The sequence below is a fragment of the Sceloporus occidentalis genome, unplaced genomic scaffold (assembly GCF_023333645.1).
Source record: "Sceloporus occidentalis isolate IW3139 unplaced genomic scaffold, rSceOcc1.0.p SCAF_5, whole genome shotgun sequence".
Classification (NCBI taxonomy): domain Eukaryota; kingdom Metazoa; phylum Chordata; class Lepidosauria; order Squamata; family Phrynosomatidae; genus Sceloporus; species Sceloporus occidentalis.
Window position 1 is genome coordinate 28,270,726 of NW_028316985.1, and position 15,602 is coordinate 28,286,327.

General features: G+C 39.3%; 1 protein-coding gene across 2 annotated transcripts in view; it reads left to right on the top strand.

The window, feature by feature from the left end:
• Window positions 1–2,402: 2,402 nt before the first annotated feature.
• The window catches only part of WASHC4 (WASH complex subunit 4), a 63,628-nt gene continuing 50,428 nt past the window's right edge, over window positions 2,403–15,602 (top strand). For both annotated transcript variants that reach the window (XM_089528022.1, XM_089528024.1), the window contains exons 1-7: window positions 2,403–2,524; window positions 8,077–8,216; window positions 9,514–9,567; window positions 9,939–10,004; window positions 10,151–10,196; window positions 13,404–13,471; window positions 15,432–15,514. In XM_089528022.1, the coding sequence (XP_089384148.1) occupies window positions 2,464–2,524; window positions 8,077–8,216; window positions 9,514–9,567; window positions 9,939–10,004; window positions 10,151–10,196; window positions 13,404–13,471; window positions 15,432–15,514 (518 nt within the window). In that variant the 5' untranslated portion in view covers window positions 2,403–2,463. The remainder of the gene's footprint in view (window positions 2,525–8,076; window positions 8,217–9,513; window positions 9,568–9,938; window positions 10,005–10,150; window positions 10,197–13,403; window positions 13,472–15,431; window positions 15,515–15,602) is intronic.

Genomic DNA, 15,602 nt, shown 5'->3' on the forward strand with positions numbered 1-15,602 from the left:
ACAGTAAGGCCAGATATACCTTGTAACTATAATAATAGCTCAAAAGTTAGTTATGCCACAAAAAGTGTCTTAGTTACTGGAAAAATGGAATCAATTACATGCTACTACATGTTATTTGCAAGTAATTGTTTCCAAGATTTAGATTTGATTTATTTGAAGTATTTGCAACTCATCGCAGTCCCAGAACATGTTTAGTTATAGGAGATGAAATTGTTATAGGACAATTTATAGGACATGCTATTTATAGGACATGTTATATATATAGTTATATAACATGAACTTGTGTTTGTGTATTTTATTTTCAACCACACTGGAATTTGAAGTGTTCCAACAATTTGGTGTGATGAGTGTCAGATGAGTGAGCTGCTGTTATAAATAAATGACTCCATAATCTGACCGGTGCAAAAAAATTATCCTACATGGGACTGTAGAACAAATGAGTCTAGATGGCACCGAGTTTCTTTTTTGTAATGGAACCAGAAAAAAGTTCTGGGCTGGGAATTTGGGCCCTTGTCAGAGAAGCAGTTTACCTCCTATAGTCAATATAGTTTATACTGTCATATAAATTAGCCTCCCATCTCCAGCTTCAATGAGAAGTCTGAAAAAACTAGCTGGCTTTCCTGGAAAGATATTTTTGAATCAGGGTCCTAGTGGAGAAAAGCTTCTGCTCATTTGTTCAGCCACATGTTGAAGAATAACAGGAAACAGTTCAGCCTCCATCTCACGATCTGAAGATCTTACTATATTCAGGAGTTGTATGGGAAGTTTCTTAAGAATATCTGAGACGAGGCTGGTTTGGCCTTTAAAGCAGATGTAACAACTCTGAAGCTGTCGCTATGTTGCTGGACTGCAAATTCCACCACCCTAACTAGCATAAACTAATGGCAGTTAATCCTGGGTATTGAAGGATTCCCAGCTTTCTCATCTATTAAGGTCCTTTTGAATTTTGATCCTGTCCTCTGGGCTGTTAGCTACTCCTCCTAATTTGGTGTCATCTGCAAATTTGATAAGTATGTCTCCAAATCTCTCATCCAAGTCATTGATAAAGATGTTGAATAGCACTGGGCCCCAACCCCATTGAACACCCCACTGGTCACTTGTCTCCAGGATGAAAAGGAGCCATTGTTGAGCACCTTTTGGGTTCGGCCGGTCAACCAGTTACAAATCCATGTAACAGTTACTTTGTCTAGCCCACATTTTACAAGCTTGTTTGCAAGAATGTCATGGGAATCCTGTCAAAGGCCTTACTGAGATCCTTTGTGGGTTGGATTATTTGTAATCTTGGTCAATATGTCCTCTCTAGGAATCTCTAGACCCTCTAGCGCCACTCTGCCAGAGGTTGACCATAGAGTTGTGCTGAAGAAGTCCCTAGAGAAAACACTTCTCTAGGCATTTGTAGGTCCTCCGGTGTGATTCTGTGATCAAATTCTGGCAGATGTTGGTCATAGAGTTGCACTGGAGGACCTGGAGATTCCTAGAGAGGCGTTCTCTCAGGTAAAAAGAACAGTGTTTCTGTTTTTATTTGCGTTTCCCCCACATTCACCTGGGTCCTTCACTCCTAAACCCACTAAACCAGCAGGCCTCCATTATTTAAACCAGTGACTCCCAAACTCTGGTCCTCCTGGTGTTTTTTTGGACTTCATTTCCCAGAATTCACAGCCATCTTGACCAATAGTCTGGAATTATGGGAGCTGGAGTCCAAAAAAATCTGGAAGCCTTGAGTTTGGGAATCACTGATTTAAATAATAAATAAAGATCCAGAACACACTGGAGAAATTATCCAGTTTGAGACTGCTTTAACTGCCCTGACTCAGTGCTAGGGAATTCTGGGAACTGTAGTGTGTGTGTGTATATATATATATATATATATATATATATATATATAGTTTCTGTTTATGATATTCTTATTTAAATTAATTGTTTATATTATGATAAGCCTAAATCTAAATACTGTAAAACATTATTTCTTTTTATGAAAATGCAGTGTGTGTATATATATATATATATATACTTTATTTTCATAAAAAGAAATCATGTTTCTTATTTACATTTAAGCTTATTATAATAAAAACAATTCATTTAAATAAGAACATCATAAAACAGGAACTGTAGTTTTTGTGAGGCATTTAGCCTTCTCTGTCAGAGAGAGCTCTGGTGCCACAAATAAACTACAATTCCCAGGATTCCCTAGCAGTGAGCCAGGGCAGTTAAAGCGGTCTCAAAATGGATTATTTCTGCAGTGTGTTTTGGGCCACCAAAGCCTCCATACTTTTGCATTAAGGGGAAAAAAGTTAGGTGCTGTTTTGTGCGGAAGGGGGCGCTGTGGAACGCCACCAATCCTCAGAGGAGACCAGATAACTACATTTCCCAGAACGCTTTGCGGGCGTGACAGGAAGTCTCGTGTCAGGCGGTGGGGAGGGAGAAAGAGAGATTGGCGGTGTTGGTGTTGGGTGCGGGCTTGTCATGGCGCTGGAGACTCTGTCGCCGGACTGGGAGTTCGACCGCGTCGACGACGGCTCTCAGAGTAAGGTTTGGTGGGGAAAGCGGGACAACTCTCTGACGGAACGTTCCAAGGTGTCCTGGGGGGGGAGGCAGCTGTCCTTCATAGGTGGGTCATTGAGGTTTCGCTCTCCCGCGGTCGGACTCCCCCTCCTCCTTCTAGGGGAAATGGTACCTTCCGCCTTAAAAACTCATCTCTCTCCTGAGGGGCTTCAGAAGCCTGTCAGCCCTCAGGCAGTTAGGACGCCCTCAGAATAACTGAAATGCCCTCCCATTCCCTCTTAGTCAAGGTGGCCAAAGGTTAAAAAGGGAAGGGTTCCTTCTTATTCTTTTTGGAGTATTTTTTTAAAATTAATGTATAAATAAATAAATAAAATACATAAACATAATGATAAAAAAGATATTATTCACACACCTGACTCGCTTCATTTACATGCTTTTATAGCAGCAGGTACTAACTTACGTCGGAATTTATCGCGCTGGGGCTAATTTCGGCATTAGAAAGAGATTAAAGCGCGTTTAAAGCGTCCCGCAAATAAAGCGAAAATGGCAAGCGATCACTCGAATGGGTGATCACACGCAATCACGCGAATAAAACGACGCCGGAAATACATCACCTTCAAAAACCAGAAAGTAAAAAAGATGCGTGTTAACGCAGTGGCGGGTTTTGTGCGACTTTGTGTGAAATCGTTTTGCGTAATTACACGGTTTTGCCGGAATATTCACAGGATAAACTCCCGATCTTCTTCGCATGATAAACTCCATTGCCCTCCTAAACAAATTCATCCTAACCCACTCAAGCATATAAAACCAATATCTACAAACAACTCTCATCCTTTATTTCTGTTCTTCCTCTATTTACTCCTTCATTTCTATCTTCCATTTATACCCTTAAATTATACTTTCAGTCTTCATTCATTAGTTCCTTTCTTTGAACCCTCACAGTATCCTTTCCCAAAATGTGTGTGTGTGTATGTATGTATACACACACACACACACACACACACATATTCTATCTTTCATTAAATAATTCTCCTGTTAGTCCCATTGTTCTCTGATATTTCTTCCTTTTCTCTCTCTCTTTCTTTTTAACCTCCATAATCCCCGTATCTAATTTCAGATCTCCCTGTTGGGCTATGATGCTGGAGACCAGGGTTTGAATCTCCACTGGGCCATTAAACTCATTGGGTGATCTTGGGCAAATCACACTCTCTCAGCCTCAAAGGAAAGCAATGACCAATCCTCCTAATCTTGCCAAGAAAACCCTGTGATAGGTTTGCCTTTTGTTGTTGTTGTGTGCCTTCCAAGTCATTCCCAATTTATGGTGACCTTGTTCCTAAGGCAAACCTGTCATGGGGTTTTCTTCACAAGGTTTCATTCAGAGGGGGTTTGCCATTGGCATCCTCTGAGGCTGAGAGAGTGTGACTTGCCCACGGTCGCCCAGTGGGTTCCCATCGCCAAGCAAGGATTCAAACCCTGGTCTCCAGAGTCTTAGTCCAGCACTCAAATCACTACATGCCATGCTGGCTAAAGGTTAAAGAGGGGTGGATTTCAGGGTCACTTGTACAAAAATCACACCCTTTCCTCCCTCCCTCCCTCCATCTTAAAACAATACAAGAATAGACGTAAAAATAGAAATAAAGTGCCACTGTTGCATAGTGGTTTGAGGGCTAGGACTCTGGAGACCAGGGTTTGAATCCCCACTCAACCATGGGAACCCACTGGGTGACCTGGGCAAGTCACACTCTCTCTGCCTCAGAGGAAGGCAAGGGCAAAAAACCTTTGAATTAATCTTGCCAAGAAAACACTATGTCAGGTTCACTTTAGGGTCCCCTAAGTCAGAAACACAACATCAGCAACAACAAAACCAGAAATTAAGCCACTACAGCATTAAATAAATTCCTATCACATGGCCACGCGAGCTTTTCTGTATTGAAATAGGGGGGATACCCCATGGATACCAAAATCTGTGGATGCTCAAGTCCCATTATATACAATGGCATAGTAAAATGGTATCCCTTATATAAAATAGCAAAATCAAGATTTTTTTTTGGGGGGGGGGGGATTTGTGTCCTTTTGGAATATTATCAAGCCATGGATGGTGGAAAATGTTTGGGTAAAGAATCCATGCAACCATACCATGTGGCTAAGGATTGTGGCACTAGAAGTTTACAGGGGTTAAGTTTTTGTGTGCTAGCAAAGCTTATAGCATCTACATTTGTTAGCCTTTTCCTAGCTGCACAGTTTTATTGTTCATGCTTCCACAGACTAGCATAGTTACAAAATACTTAAAATGTCTCAAATTGTTTTCAAAAATTATTTTTTCTACAATAAGTAAACATCTCTTTTTCTGTATTAATTTATAAGTCATCAGCTTCTGGTTCCATTATTATAACTGTCAATAAAAGCCTCTGCAAATTGCATTGGGGAAGATGATAAAAATCACTCTCTTTTTACAACTCTTCAGCTACTCCCACTGCAATTAAGACTGTGCTATATAGGCTTGTTACAGACTGCCAAAATAAAGCTGCTTCGGGTCTCTTTGGAGGTATGCTGTTTAAATGATGCATGCATCCTAAAAAATCCGGAAGCTGCACCAAAGCTGCACTCCAGTGCTTAGGAATGGAGTGTGGCTTTGGCATGACCTCCGGACTCTTAGGACCCAAGGACGAGGCAGCTTTATTTTGGCAGTCTGTAACAGGTTCTTGTGGTTTAGTGATGTTGAGTACGCATGCAATGAATGAAAAGGGAAGCATAACTGGATAGTAATTGTGAATACAGAACTTGAAGGTGGAGGTAGTTCTAACATAACCTGGAGAAAATTTGTTTTATCTTCAGTTTAAACAGAGACCCTCTTTCAGGATGTGAGCTGTCTCTCCTGCCCAGTCATAAAATATATCCACTCATGCAGTGACCCATGGCCCTCCACAAATGAATTACCATTCCCAAGATCCTTGACCATTGGCCATATTGGCTGGAGCTGATAGAAATTGCTATCTCACATTGTTTGTTTGTAGACGTAGTAGCTATTTACATCTCATAGCAATTTTTAAACAGGTAGAACTGAGTTAGTGTATCGTAGCAAGCAATTGTGAATATGAAAACAGACAATGGTGACTGTTTCAGATGAGTACTGAATAAAAAGGTGATTCTTATATAGAAGTCATGGATTCAAGAATATTAGGTCTAAAGTGGCTTCTTCTGGGCACATTCAGTTGGACCTGTCTGTTGTAACTTTCTGCTGGCTGCAGCAAACATCTGTTGGGCTGTGTGGCATGATTCTTCTAAATGTGCTTTCCTCTTCACAACTGAAGTTGTTTTCTTCTCTCTCTGACAAGTGAATTCTCTGGTGATGGTAATGCTTTCCTTTCTCCCTGCCCTCTGTCAGTTTCTGTTTCACTTAATCTTCCTAAAACAGTACAATTTATTCTTAGAATTGTTTGCTCTATCTCCAATTTAATTCACGGCAAATGCCCCCCGCCCCCCCAGCTCCAAACCTTGGTGTGTCTATTCTGTGTTTTCCCCTCAAGTAGATTCTTTCCTCTTAGATACAGTCTCTATATTCCTGCAGTTACTCCCTGCTTTAGCCAGAAGAATTAAGTCATGCTGAAATAATTTAGTTGGGTGGTGTGTGGATTTCTCTGCTATGCTCTGTTTGTTGGAAATGGAAATGGAATTAGTCACTTTCGAAACTTTCTTTTTGAAAAGAGTAACAGAATAACTCTATGTGACAATGTTCTTGTGATCTGAAAATATTACTCTAATACAAACTGTTCTTTCAGAAATTCAGCAATATCTTTGTTCAGAATGTAGAGTAAACCGTCAAGTCTAATAGAACTGTCATGAAGTGATTACTTCCTGTCATGGTAATCTAAAGCATATCATTTTCAATTCCAGGAGGAGGATTAACTTTTCAATTTTGGCATTCTATTTATCTGATCAGAGAAATATTCCTCAAATCCAATTCTGTATATTCAAGCATTAGAAAACATAAGACAATACACCTTGATGCATCAGCAGCAGGTTACACTAAATGAAACTTGGGATTCCTTTCAACTCTAACATTTTGTGAAGTCTTAACTGTATCCTAACAACTTCTTCCTCCATCATAGACAACTGTGCCAGGCCTGTGCTTTTGTATATGCAGATTTTATTATACACGTGGTCCTCCACATTTGTGGCTTTGACTTTTGTGGGTTTGATTATTTCCAATTTTAATTAATATGTTCTCTCTAGAAATTGTATTCCCTCCAGCGCAACTCCACCAGAAGGTGACAATAGAGTTGTGCTGGAGAATCTAAATGTTCTTAGAGAAAATACTTCTCTGGGCATTTGTAGGTCCTCCAGCATGATTCTGTGATCAACATCTGGCAGATCTTGGCCGTAGATTTGCACTGGAGAACAAGGAGATTCCTAGAGAGGTGTTCTCCCTGGTAAAAAGAATAGATTTTTTTATTTGTGGTTTTTTTTCACATACACAGGGGCCTTCATCCCAAACCCCAGTGAATGTGGAGGGACCACTGTAGAACGGTTGCAGGGAAACTAGGTAATGGGCTTCTAGTAATAGTGTCAAGAGACTTAAAACACAGAATGAGCTGAATCTGGCAAGGGATGCTAAGATCAAAAGAAAAGGCCTTTTCAGGTATGTTCTGTGGAAGAGGATGGGAATTAGACTTATTGTTTAGTGAGAATACAATATTGTGTGAGGACAAAGAAGACAGAACTACTCAACTCCTATTTTGAAAACTCTGCTTTCTCCCAAAAGGAGAAATGCAGTACATGCAACATCATAAATAAGGTGAGAGAACCAGGCATACTGGAAGTAGTAAAGGAACTTGCTATACAGTACTCTTACTACATCTATCTTTGTTGCAGAACAGTCTTCAAAACAGGGTATTGGAGGCACTGGACGTTAAAGGTTTTTATGGCCAGGGGGTCTAGTGGTGTATTTCCATTGTTTTTCTATGGAATACTTTTATTAGAATTGACAATCCCTTCTCTACTCTAAAACCAGTTCCCTGGATTGGGAAACCTTCTGGAATTAGCCTTCAGCATCCAAGACTCTAGCAGTGGATGTGGGGTGCAGAAACTGCCAATTCAACTGGCACTGGATATGGAAATACTTAAATGAATCTTGGGTGTTAACGCTTTATTATCTACAGCCCTGGGCATGTAATTCATAATCTAATAAATAAATAGGGTATGAGAAATCATACCAATATGAGAAATCATACAATATGAGATTTGTATAGCATAATTAATGAAAACATGACAAAAATAGATGTAGTGACTATTTAAATATGAATGCCTAAATTCATGAGTTTTTACCATCAAGCATATGAGTAATGTGATGCAGGCTTATGTTAAATCTTTCAGTTTGGGGCAAAAAGGCTCATTTGTAGAGAGATTAATTTCAGCATACAGCCACAAGCTAAGGGAAAGATGTGGGATTAGTTCAATAAAACCCCAATGTATTCATCTAGATATTTTTAATTCTTGAAAATTGAAGAGATTGTATATTAATGGCTACTCTACAAAATAATCTATACAACTGAAAATAATACTGTTTATTTTTAGAAATCCATGTTGAAGTCCAATTGAAGAATTATGAGAAATTTCTGGCGGCATATACTTCCCAGTTGAAGAGAATTGAAGATGCATTGGATGACTCCATAGGAGATGTCTGGGATTTCAATCTTGATCCCATTGCATTAAATGTATGTTTGAGTTTATTATGCACACATATTGAATATGTACACATTAAGCTTCATTTAATTATGGATACTGTACTTCCAGACAAGGGTTGCATCATGCTGTCCCATGCTTCAAACGCTTCATTGTACAGACCTTAATCTGTTCAAGACCTATTGGAAACCCTTCTGTATTTTCTCCACTAATTCAGTCTTGTTACTTGCCACAAAAAGTCTGTTACAAGGAGGAAAAGATAGAATAGGATGGAAAAACAGTAGTTTTTGATTGTAAGGCTTGGAGCCATCTACCTGAAGGAAAATTAATATGCAAATAGTGTTTCTCCTTTTTGGCTTCCACTCAAGACATGGTGATCTTTAAGGAGTCTGAAGGAAGCAGGCAGAGAACGGACTTGCCCAGCCGAAGACCTGATGGTAGTGAGTTCCCTGACTAACTAAAAAAAAGTGGAGAATAAAACACATGAATAAAATGTGTACGGTAAACCCTGTTGTGACAATTAAGAAGCACAAATTAAGAATGGTTAATTTAGACTAGGACCAAAAGCTGCCCATTTTGATGGCAGCACCATTTGTTCTCCCACATTTAATGGAGTGCAAATAGCACTGGAGGAAAAGAAACTACCTTCATGCTGCCATACATCTATACCTATTTGTGTAGAAGTGCTTATTTGTTGGGGGGGCTCATCAGGATCCAGTCCACAATTAATAGTTTACTGATTATTTTACTAATTATTTACAGTCTCACCACATTTTTATACTTTGACTGGATTATTAGTTGATAACTTAAAAATGGCTAGGTTGCATGCTTTCCAGTAAACATAAATTCTTGCTAGTATGAAAATCTAATTATGTAAGGTTATTGGTAGATTAAGCTTCTGATGTATGGTACTTTTAGGAGAGTACATGTGTCTCTAAAAGCAAACAAACTTTCTGTCCCCTCCCTACTTTTTTCCATTATGGATAATTAGCCATTATCCTATGTGTAAAATGAAGAAGTCACATAGGCATTTTCCATTTCATAGTCATCATTTATTCAGTATGATTTTATAATGAATTGTTGAAAGATTGTATATCTTAGTCATGTGTTTTTCCAGGAGGACAGACTAGAGTTCTATATAAGTACAACTGATTATCTTTGTTGTCTATCAGCACCATAAATTAAAACAAAAAAGGGCTACGCATTGCATTTGATACTCTGCTTGAAAGGACTGTGTTAGTGTACTTTCATCAGTTTAACTGAGTCATGTGACAGGCTTCTGGCTTTTCTTGAAAATAAACTCTCATGGTTTTTTTTGCTTAATTTTAGCTTTTGCCTTATGAACAGTCTTCCTTACTTGAGCTCATAAAGACAGAAAACAAGGTAAAGATCTTAGGTTTTAAATACTTATCAAAATTGTTTGTTGACACTGTGTTGTAACTTAAAATCTTTTGTGAATTTGATCTTAATATGTCCTGCTTACAAACATGTTGCAAACTTTCAAATATGTAAGGGGTTGGGATGAAAGGAGAGAGAAAAACAAACACAAGGACCAGTTCTTAAAGTTACATATGTGTTACAGCGTTCAGGCAGAGTGAAGCAGTTTAGGAAAAGGAGAAGTCAAATGGAACTCCTTTTTTCATAGTGCCAGTAGCATGGGTCCTGTTCCATGTCTTCTCTTCTGATGTATCTGTATTTTTAGTTTTATGCTGCACATATGCCATCCTGTACTTGTTTTTGTTTTATTTACCTAGGTTCTAAACAAAGTTATCACTGTGTACGCTGCCCTGTGCTGTGAAATCAAAACATTAAAGTATGAGGTAATATTTCATAGAATTCATTAGATATGAACTGCTGTCTAGATTTTGTAGTTCACATGCTATATTTTTAAGATGTAATCATATATATATCTTGAGACTGTATAGTCATCTTATTCAAGGAAAAATATATTTGCTTTTCTCCTCAGGCAGAAACAAAATTTTACAATGGCCTCTTGTTTTATGGAGAAGGAGGTAAGTTATTAGCGATATTAGCCAATATGTGAAAAATTGTGTAGCAGTGTGGTGTTGTGCAACATCCTCAAGCTTGTGTTAGATCTAGGAAAATAGAATAGCTTATAAGCATCTTTTCTTCCTGCAGCTTACAGCAATTTGATGTGCTTCAGAGGAAGTACATACACACATGAACAGCAGGATTTAAATGTCACTGGCAGGGTCTCAGATAGGTAAAGGCAGCTGTTCCACTCATGTAGGCTGTTACATAGACTGGCAGCTTCATGTACTTCCCAAGAAATTCCCCTTTTAAGTTAGGGATTCCTAGCAAATGGTACCTTTAAGGGAGGAGGAGGAATATGTTCTTGATTTTTTAGTAACTTCCCTGGTTTTAAATTCAGTGATGATGATAAAGGCATTCGTAATTGATGAAATAGTAAGATTACTGCTTAATTCTGAATTCATATATTTTTAATAAAGCTTGAAGGTAGAAATATTAATTGTACATTGTACTAGCTGTGTAAGGAACAATCACGGGTTGTAGATGGCATGCATTTTGAATACCGTGTGCTTGAACCAATCAATTTCTATTTTAGCTTAGAACTTTCAGTCAGTATAAAAGTACTAATAACCTATAAGAGCTGTTCTCATTGAAGTACAATGATGATGCTTTGATGAGTAAGTCATGAGAGGCCTTTTGTTAATGCTGTGTTCTGGACTAAGAATTTTACTTCCAAATAGTGAGGAGGCTGAGTGCTTAGATGACAGCCAGCTGATCAGATCCTTCAGGGGTTATGGAGAAATCTCAGCCTCCTTTCTCACATTAGTATGATGAATGGGACTACACTGCTTTCAGAATAATCTTTTGAAAATTGGTTCATTCATGCTTTGAAGGAGAAAGAGGCCTTCTGAGGTCATGGAACAGACTTTGCTGTAGAACTGAAGTGAATAGTATAACAACCGTATTTCTAGTAGATGTTAATTTCAGTCGAAAGTAGGAAAGAAAGAAGAAAGATGTTAAGTGATGTAATTGTGCCTTAAAGATGTGAGTGACTTTTAAGATGCAGCTTCTCATATCATAATCTACTTTTATTAAAATAATGTTTAAAAGATACAGTGATTCGCTGCCAAAACTGAAACAAGGGACTTTTTTTTGATTTTCTGCCTTACTGGCAGGAAGTAGAGAGAGAATAGTAGCAGCTGCAAAATGCACTGTTTTATCTACAGTTCCTTCCTGGCTTTGGCCAGAATTCACTTGTTCACTTCTGTTACATCTTTTTGCTTCCACCAGAATTGGCAGCCTCCCTCCCTAATACAGCAACCTGTGCACTCTAAAAACCTTCTCCTTAGTGCTGGGAAATTCTCTGGTTGGAACCAGGGAAATATTTAGCTGCTGGCATCGTGATGTACTGTATGTTTTTTTTATTCCGGGCTGAATATGACTTATGACTGTTTAGTAACTTTGTAACTTTCCACATTGTCCCTGAATGAGGAAGCTGTACCTCTATTGTTGTGTACTCAAAAGCAAACCTACCATGGAGCAATATTGGCTATTTTTTTCAGAGAGAGTTTGCCTTTGCTTTCCTCTGAGGCTGAGAGAATGGGACTTGTCCAATATAATTTGGTGTATTTCTCTGGCAGAGAAGGGATTCAAACCCTATTCTCTGGAATCCTAGTCCAATGGTCAAAATATTACATCACATTGGCTTGTTCCTGTATATAATGCCTTTATTATGGACATTTTTCTTTTAGAATAAAAGCTTTTTTTTAAAAAAAAATCCTTTCTTTTCACTCTTTTCCATATGCGTGCACTCAGGTACTGAGTGTTTTTGTATGTGTGTTTATGGTAGTTCCCATCTCTCATGGGAGTGGGTACAGAAAACATTGTGTGAAGTCAGAGGTAGAAAAACTGGGCAAGGTAAATCTCTCAGTGATTTCCGGAATCGTGGGGAATCTCTACAGTGGGTAGTGGTAATTGCAGAATAGTTAGTGGAATTTGTGACCCATTTCTCCTACTCAAGAGTAGATGGCAGGGAAGCGAACATTAATATGATTGGCGGGATACAGACCGCCGCTTCGCGGCGGTCTCCCGCCGGCGCCATTTGCTCCGCGAGGGAGCCGCAGCAGTCAAACCGCGCGGCTCCCGCGCGGAGCAAAAAAGAAGCTCCAAAACGGAGCTTCTTCTTGCGGCGCCTTTATGACGTTGCGAGGCGCCTGGCGCGGACTCGCGACGTCATAGGCGCCGCGACACGTCTGGACGCTATGCGTCCAGTACGTAAAGATGGCGGCGCCCATGTGGAAGGGGCGCCGCCATCTTGTACGTATTCTATACATACTAGGGTTAGGGGGGTGCGGAAGCACCGCCCCTTCCTAACCCTAGTACGTATAGAAGACGTACTATATGGCGGTATGTATCCCGCCATTATTTCTTTAGAAGCCTCTAAAGCAATTTCTTTTATGCAGCAGAGGTCTGTAGTGGGGGTGTTTCTGCTAGCATTGGATACCAAAATACAACATTGGAATTTGGTCTCTGTGGAGACTAAATTGTTAGTTAAGAGACTAAATTGTTAGTCTGAAAAATCAATAAGCAAAGACATCTCATAGCACCTTTGAGACTAAGGGGATATACAGACTGCCTCTTTCCTGGACAGATCAGAGCTGCAGCCTTTGGAGGGCACAAAAAGGAGCCACAAAAAGTGGCTCCTATTTGTGCCCTCCAAAGGGCACCATAGCCGCTGCAGCATGGCTGTATGACACCCCTTTAATGCTGCGTCATCTGGACACAGCACCGGAGGTGCGTCATGATACCGTGAGCCGTCTGGAATAGTAAAAGTAAACAGAAACAGTAAAAGAAAACAGAAAAAAATATTTATAGGAAAAGCCTTCCATATAATTTGTTGGGTAGCAGCAAAAAGGTTTTATTAAAATATGATGAATTGTTTCCAAATGAGCTGTTCATCTAAAATCTACTGGAAATGTAGAATGGTGTGTTAATGTATTTCAAGGCACAAACAAAGCAGGTTGTAGTAAAGCTTTACTAGGTCTAGGGTTTGATTTTTTAAACTCTATTGTAATCTGATGTATTTTATTGTTGTAACCCACCCGGATTCTTCATGATTGGGTGGGCTAGAAATAAATCTTTATTATTTATTATTTATTATATTAATTAATCAAATTACATTTTGTTATTTCTAACACCAGTGAAAATTTTTCAATTCTGTATTTTAGCTGTGGATTCCAGCAAAGTGGAAGGAGATAGCCAAATTCAGATGGGAAGATTTATTTCATTTTTACAGGTAAAATCCATGAGACAATTGTGCAGCTTATTTTTCTGATGAACAATAGCTATTATAATTGCTACTTACTAAGAGATTATTTGTCTTTAATTTTTTCTAAACTCTTTTTAGCTGTTCACAATCACTTTTCAATGAATGGAAGGCAAAAGTATATGGTTATAGTCCATCTTAGAAAGCATATTTAGTTTTTCTGTCCTCTATGGTCACTGGTCACCTCATTTTGTGGGTGTAACAATTTAAATGGTCCCTAGGGAAAACCAAAGCCATATTCCTGTAGCATGCTGAGCTATTGTGGTAGAAGTACATGCATTTTGATATGATGGTTACCTGTTTGCCCATAAAAAGCACAACACTCACTGAAAAAGGGGGATGTTCATGGGGAAAATCAACTCCTATGTTTTTAAAGTGAAAACAGGATCTGAATTGCTCAACTTCCTGTATTTTGTTGAACACTGTATTTCTGTGTATTGCATAATTTCCGTGGCTTGTGATTCTGTATCTCAGGAATGTTTTCTGTGCAAAATCTAATTATCTTAAACTAAGAGAGTGAGGATGACTGAAATGTTTCGTCTTGTGTTAAAATGAGCTGGTCACCAATTTTTCTAAAAACTGTTCCATAACTGATATCTGTCTTTTGAGACATACATCTATGGCCTGTTCACTTTTGTCTTTATCTTACTTTCTTTTATTTGAACCACAGATATGGGTGAAATCATTCAGATAGATGCCTAGAGTTTCATGTCATATTACAGAAACCATTTTAAGATAACGTAGAGTTCTTATTACTTTCTGTTCTTTTACAATTGTCCTTTATAAGACATGAGGTTGTTAGCATTTTTCAAGACAGATGATACTGCAGAGTGTTGCATTAGGACTCTCTACTTGGAGTTTTACAGCAGTTAAAAGTGGAGTATTGACAACAGTATTGATTTGAACAAGATTCTATTAATTCTCAGAACCAAAAATCTGCAGTTTTGAAAATTATATACAATAAAGCCTGCTCAAACTATACAGTCTAAAACTTGCCAGTAACCTTCTTAGCCTCAGAGAATGGCAATGGCAGCCAACCCCTGAAGAAATCTGTCAAGAAAATCCCATGGGCGGGATACACACCGCCATATAGTACGTATTGTATACGTACTAGGGTTAGGAAGGGGCGGTGCTTCCGCACCCCCCTAACCCTAGTACGTATAGAATACGTACAAGATGGCGGCGCCCCTTCCACATGGGCGCCGCCATCTTTACGTACTGGACGCATAGCGTCCAGACGTGTCGCGGCGCCTATGACGTCGCGAATGCGCCAGCGGCGCTTCGCGACATCATCAGTGCGCCGCAAGAAGAAGCTCCGAAATGGAGCTTCTTTTTTGCTCCGCGCGGGAGCCGTGCGGTTTGGCTGCTGCAGCTCCCGCGCAGAGCAAATGGCGCCGGCGGGGAAGCGCCGCAAAGTGGCGGTTTCTATCCCACCATGATTGGTTCACCATAAGTCAGAAGTGTCTTGAAGGCACATACAGTAACAAAATGGACAAACGGTACCATCCAAGAAACACAGGGAGAATTTTCTCACCACTGCACCTGATACCATTTCCCTCTAATGGGGGAGGTGGCCTTCCTTAATCATTCTCATCTTAGACCTCATAGCCCATGGGAGACAATCAGTGCAGGACAGGAGGACTTTTTACTAGTAAGACAGGCTTATATATAGTAGCTTTAACTCTGTGATATCATTAAGATGTGCCCATTTCTTTCTCCCTTCTTGTCTGGCTTCAAAGGGCTTCCCCTGCTTGAAGATGGCTCAGTTGGATAGGGACAGTAGTCTGTGGTTAGTCAGTTTCCTGCTACAAAGCCAATAACAATAAATACTATTTTGGTTCACCTGTTGCATAACTATTTAGGAGCTGTTTGGAGATTCATTTCTGAAATTTTGAAAACTCAACTCACTGTACTTTTTTTTCCATTTCAGGAACTCTCTTGCTTTGTGACACGATGCTATGAAGTAGTGATGAATGTAGTTCACCAGTTGGCTGTCCTTTATACTAGTAACAAGTAATTAATTTGCAGCAATGTTGTCTTTTAACTTTACTTGTTGAATACATAAATTAAAAATACATGTTGATATATTTCCTAAATTTTG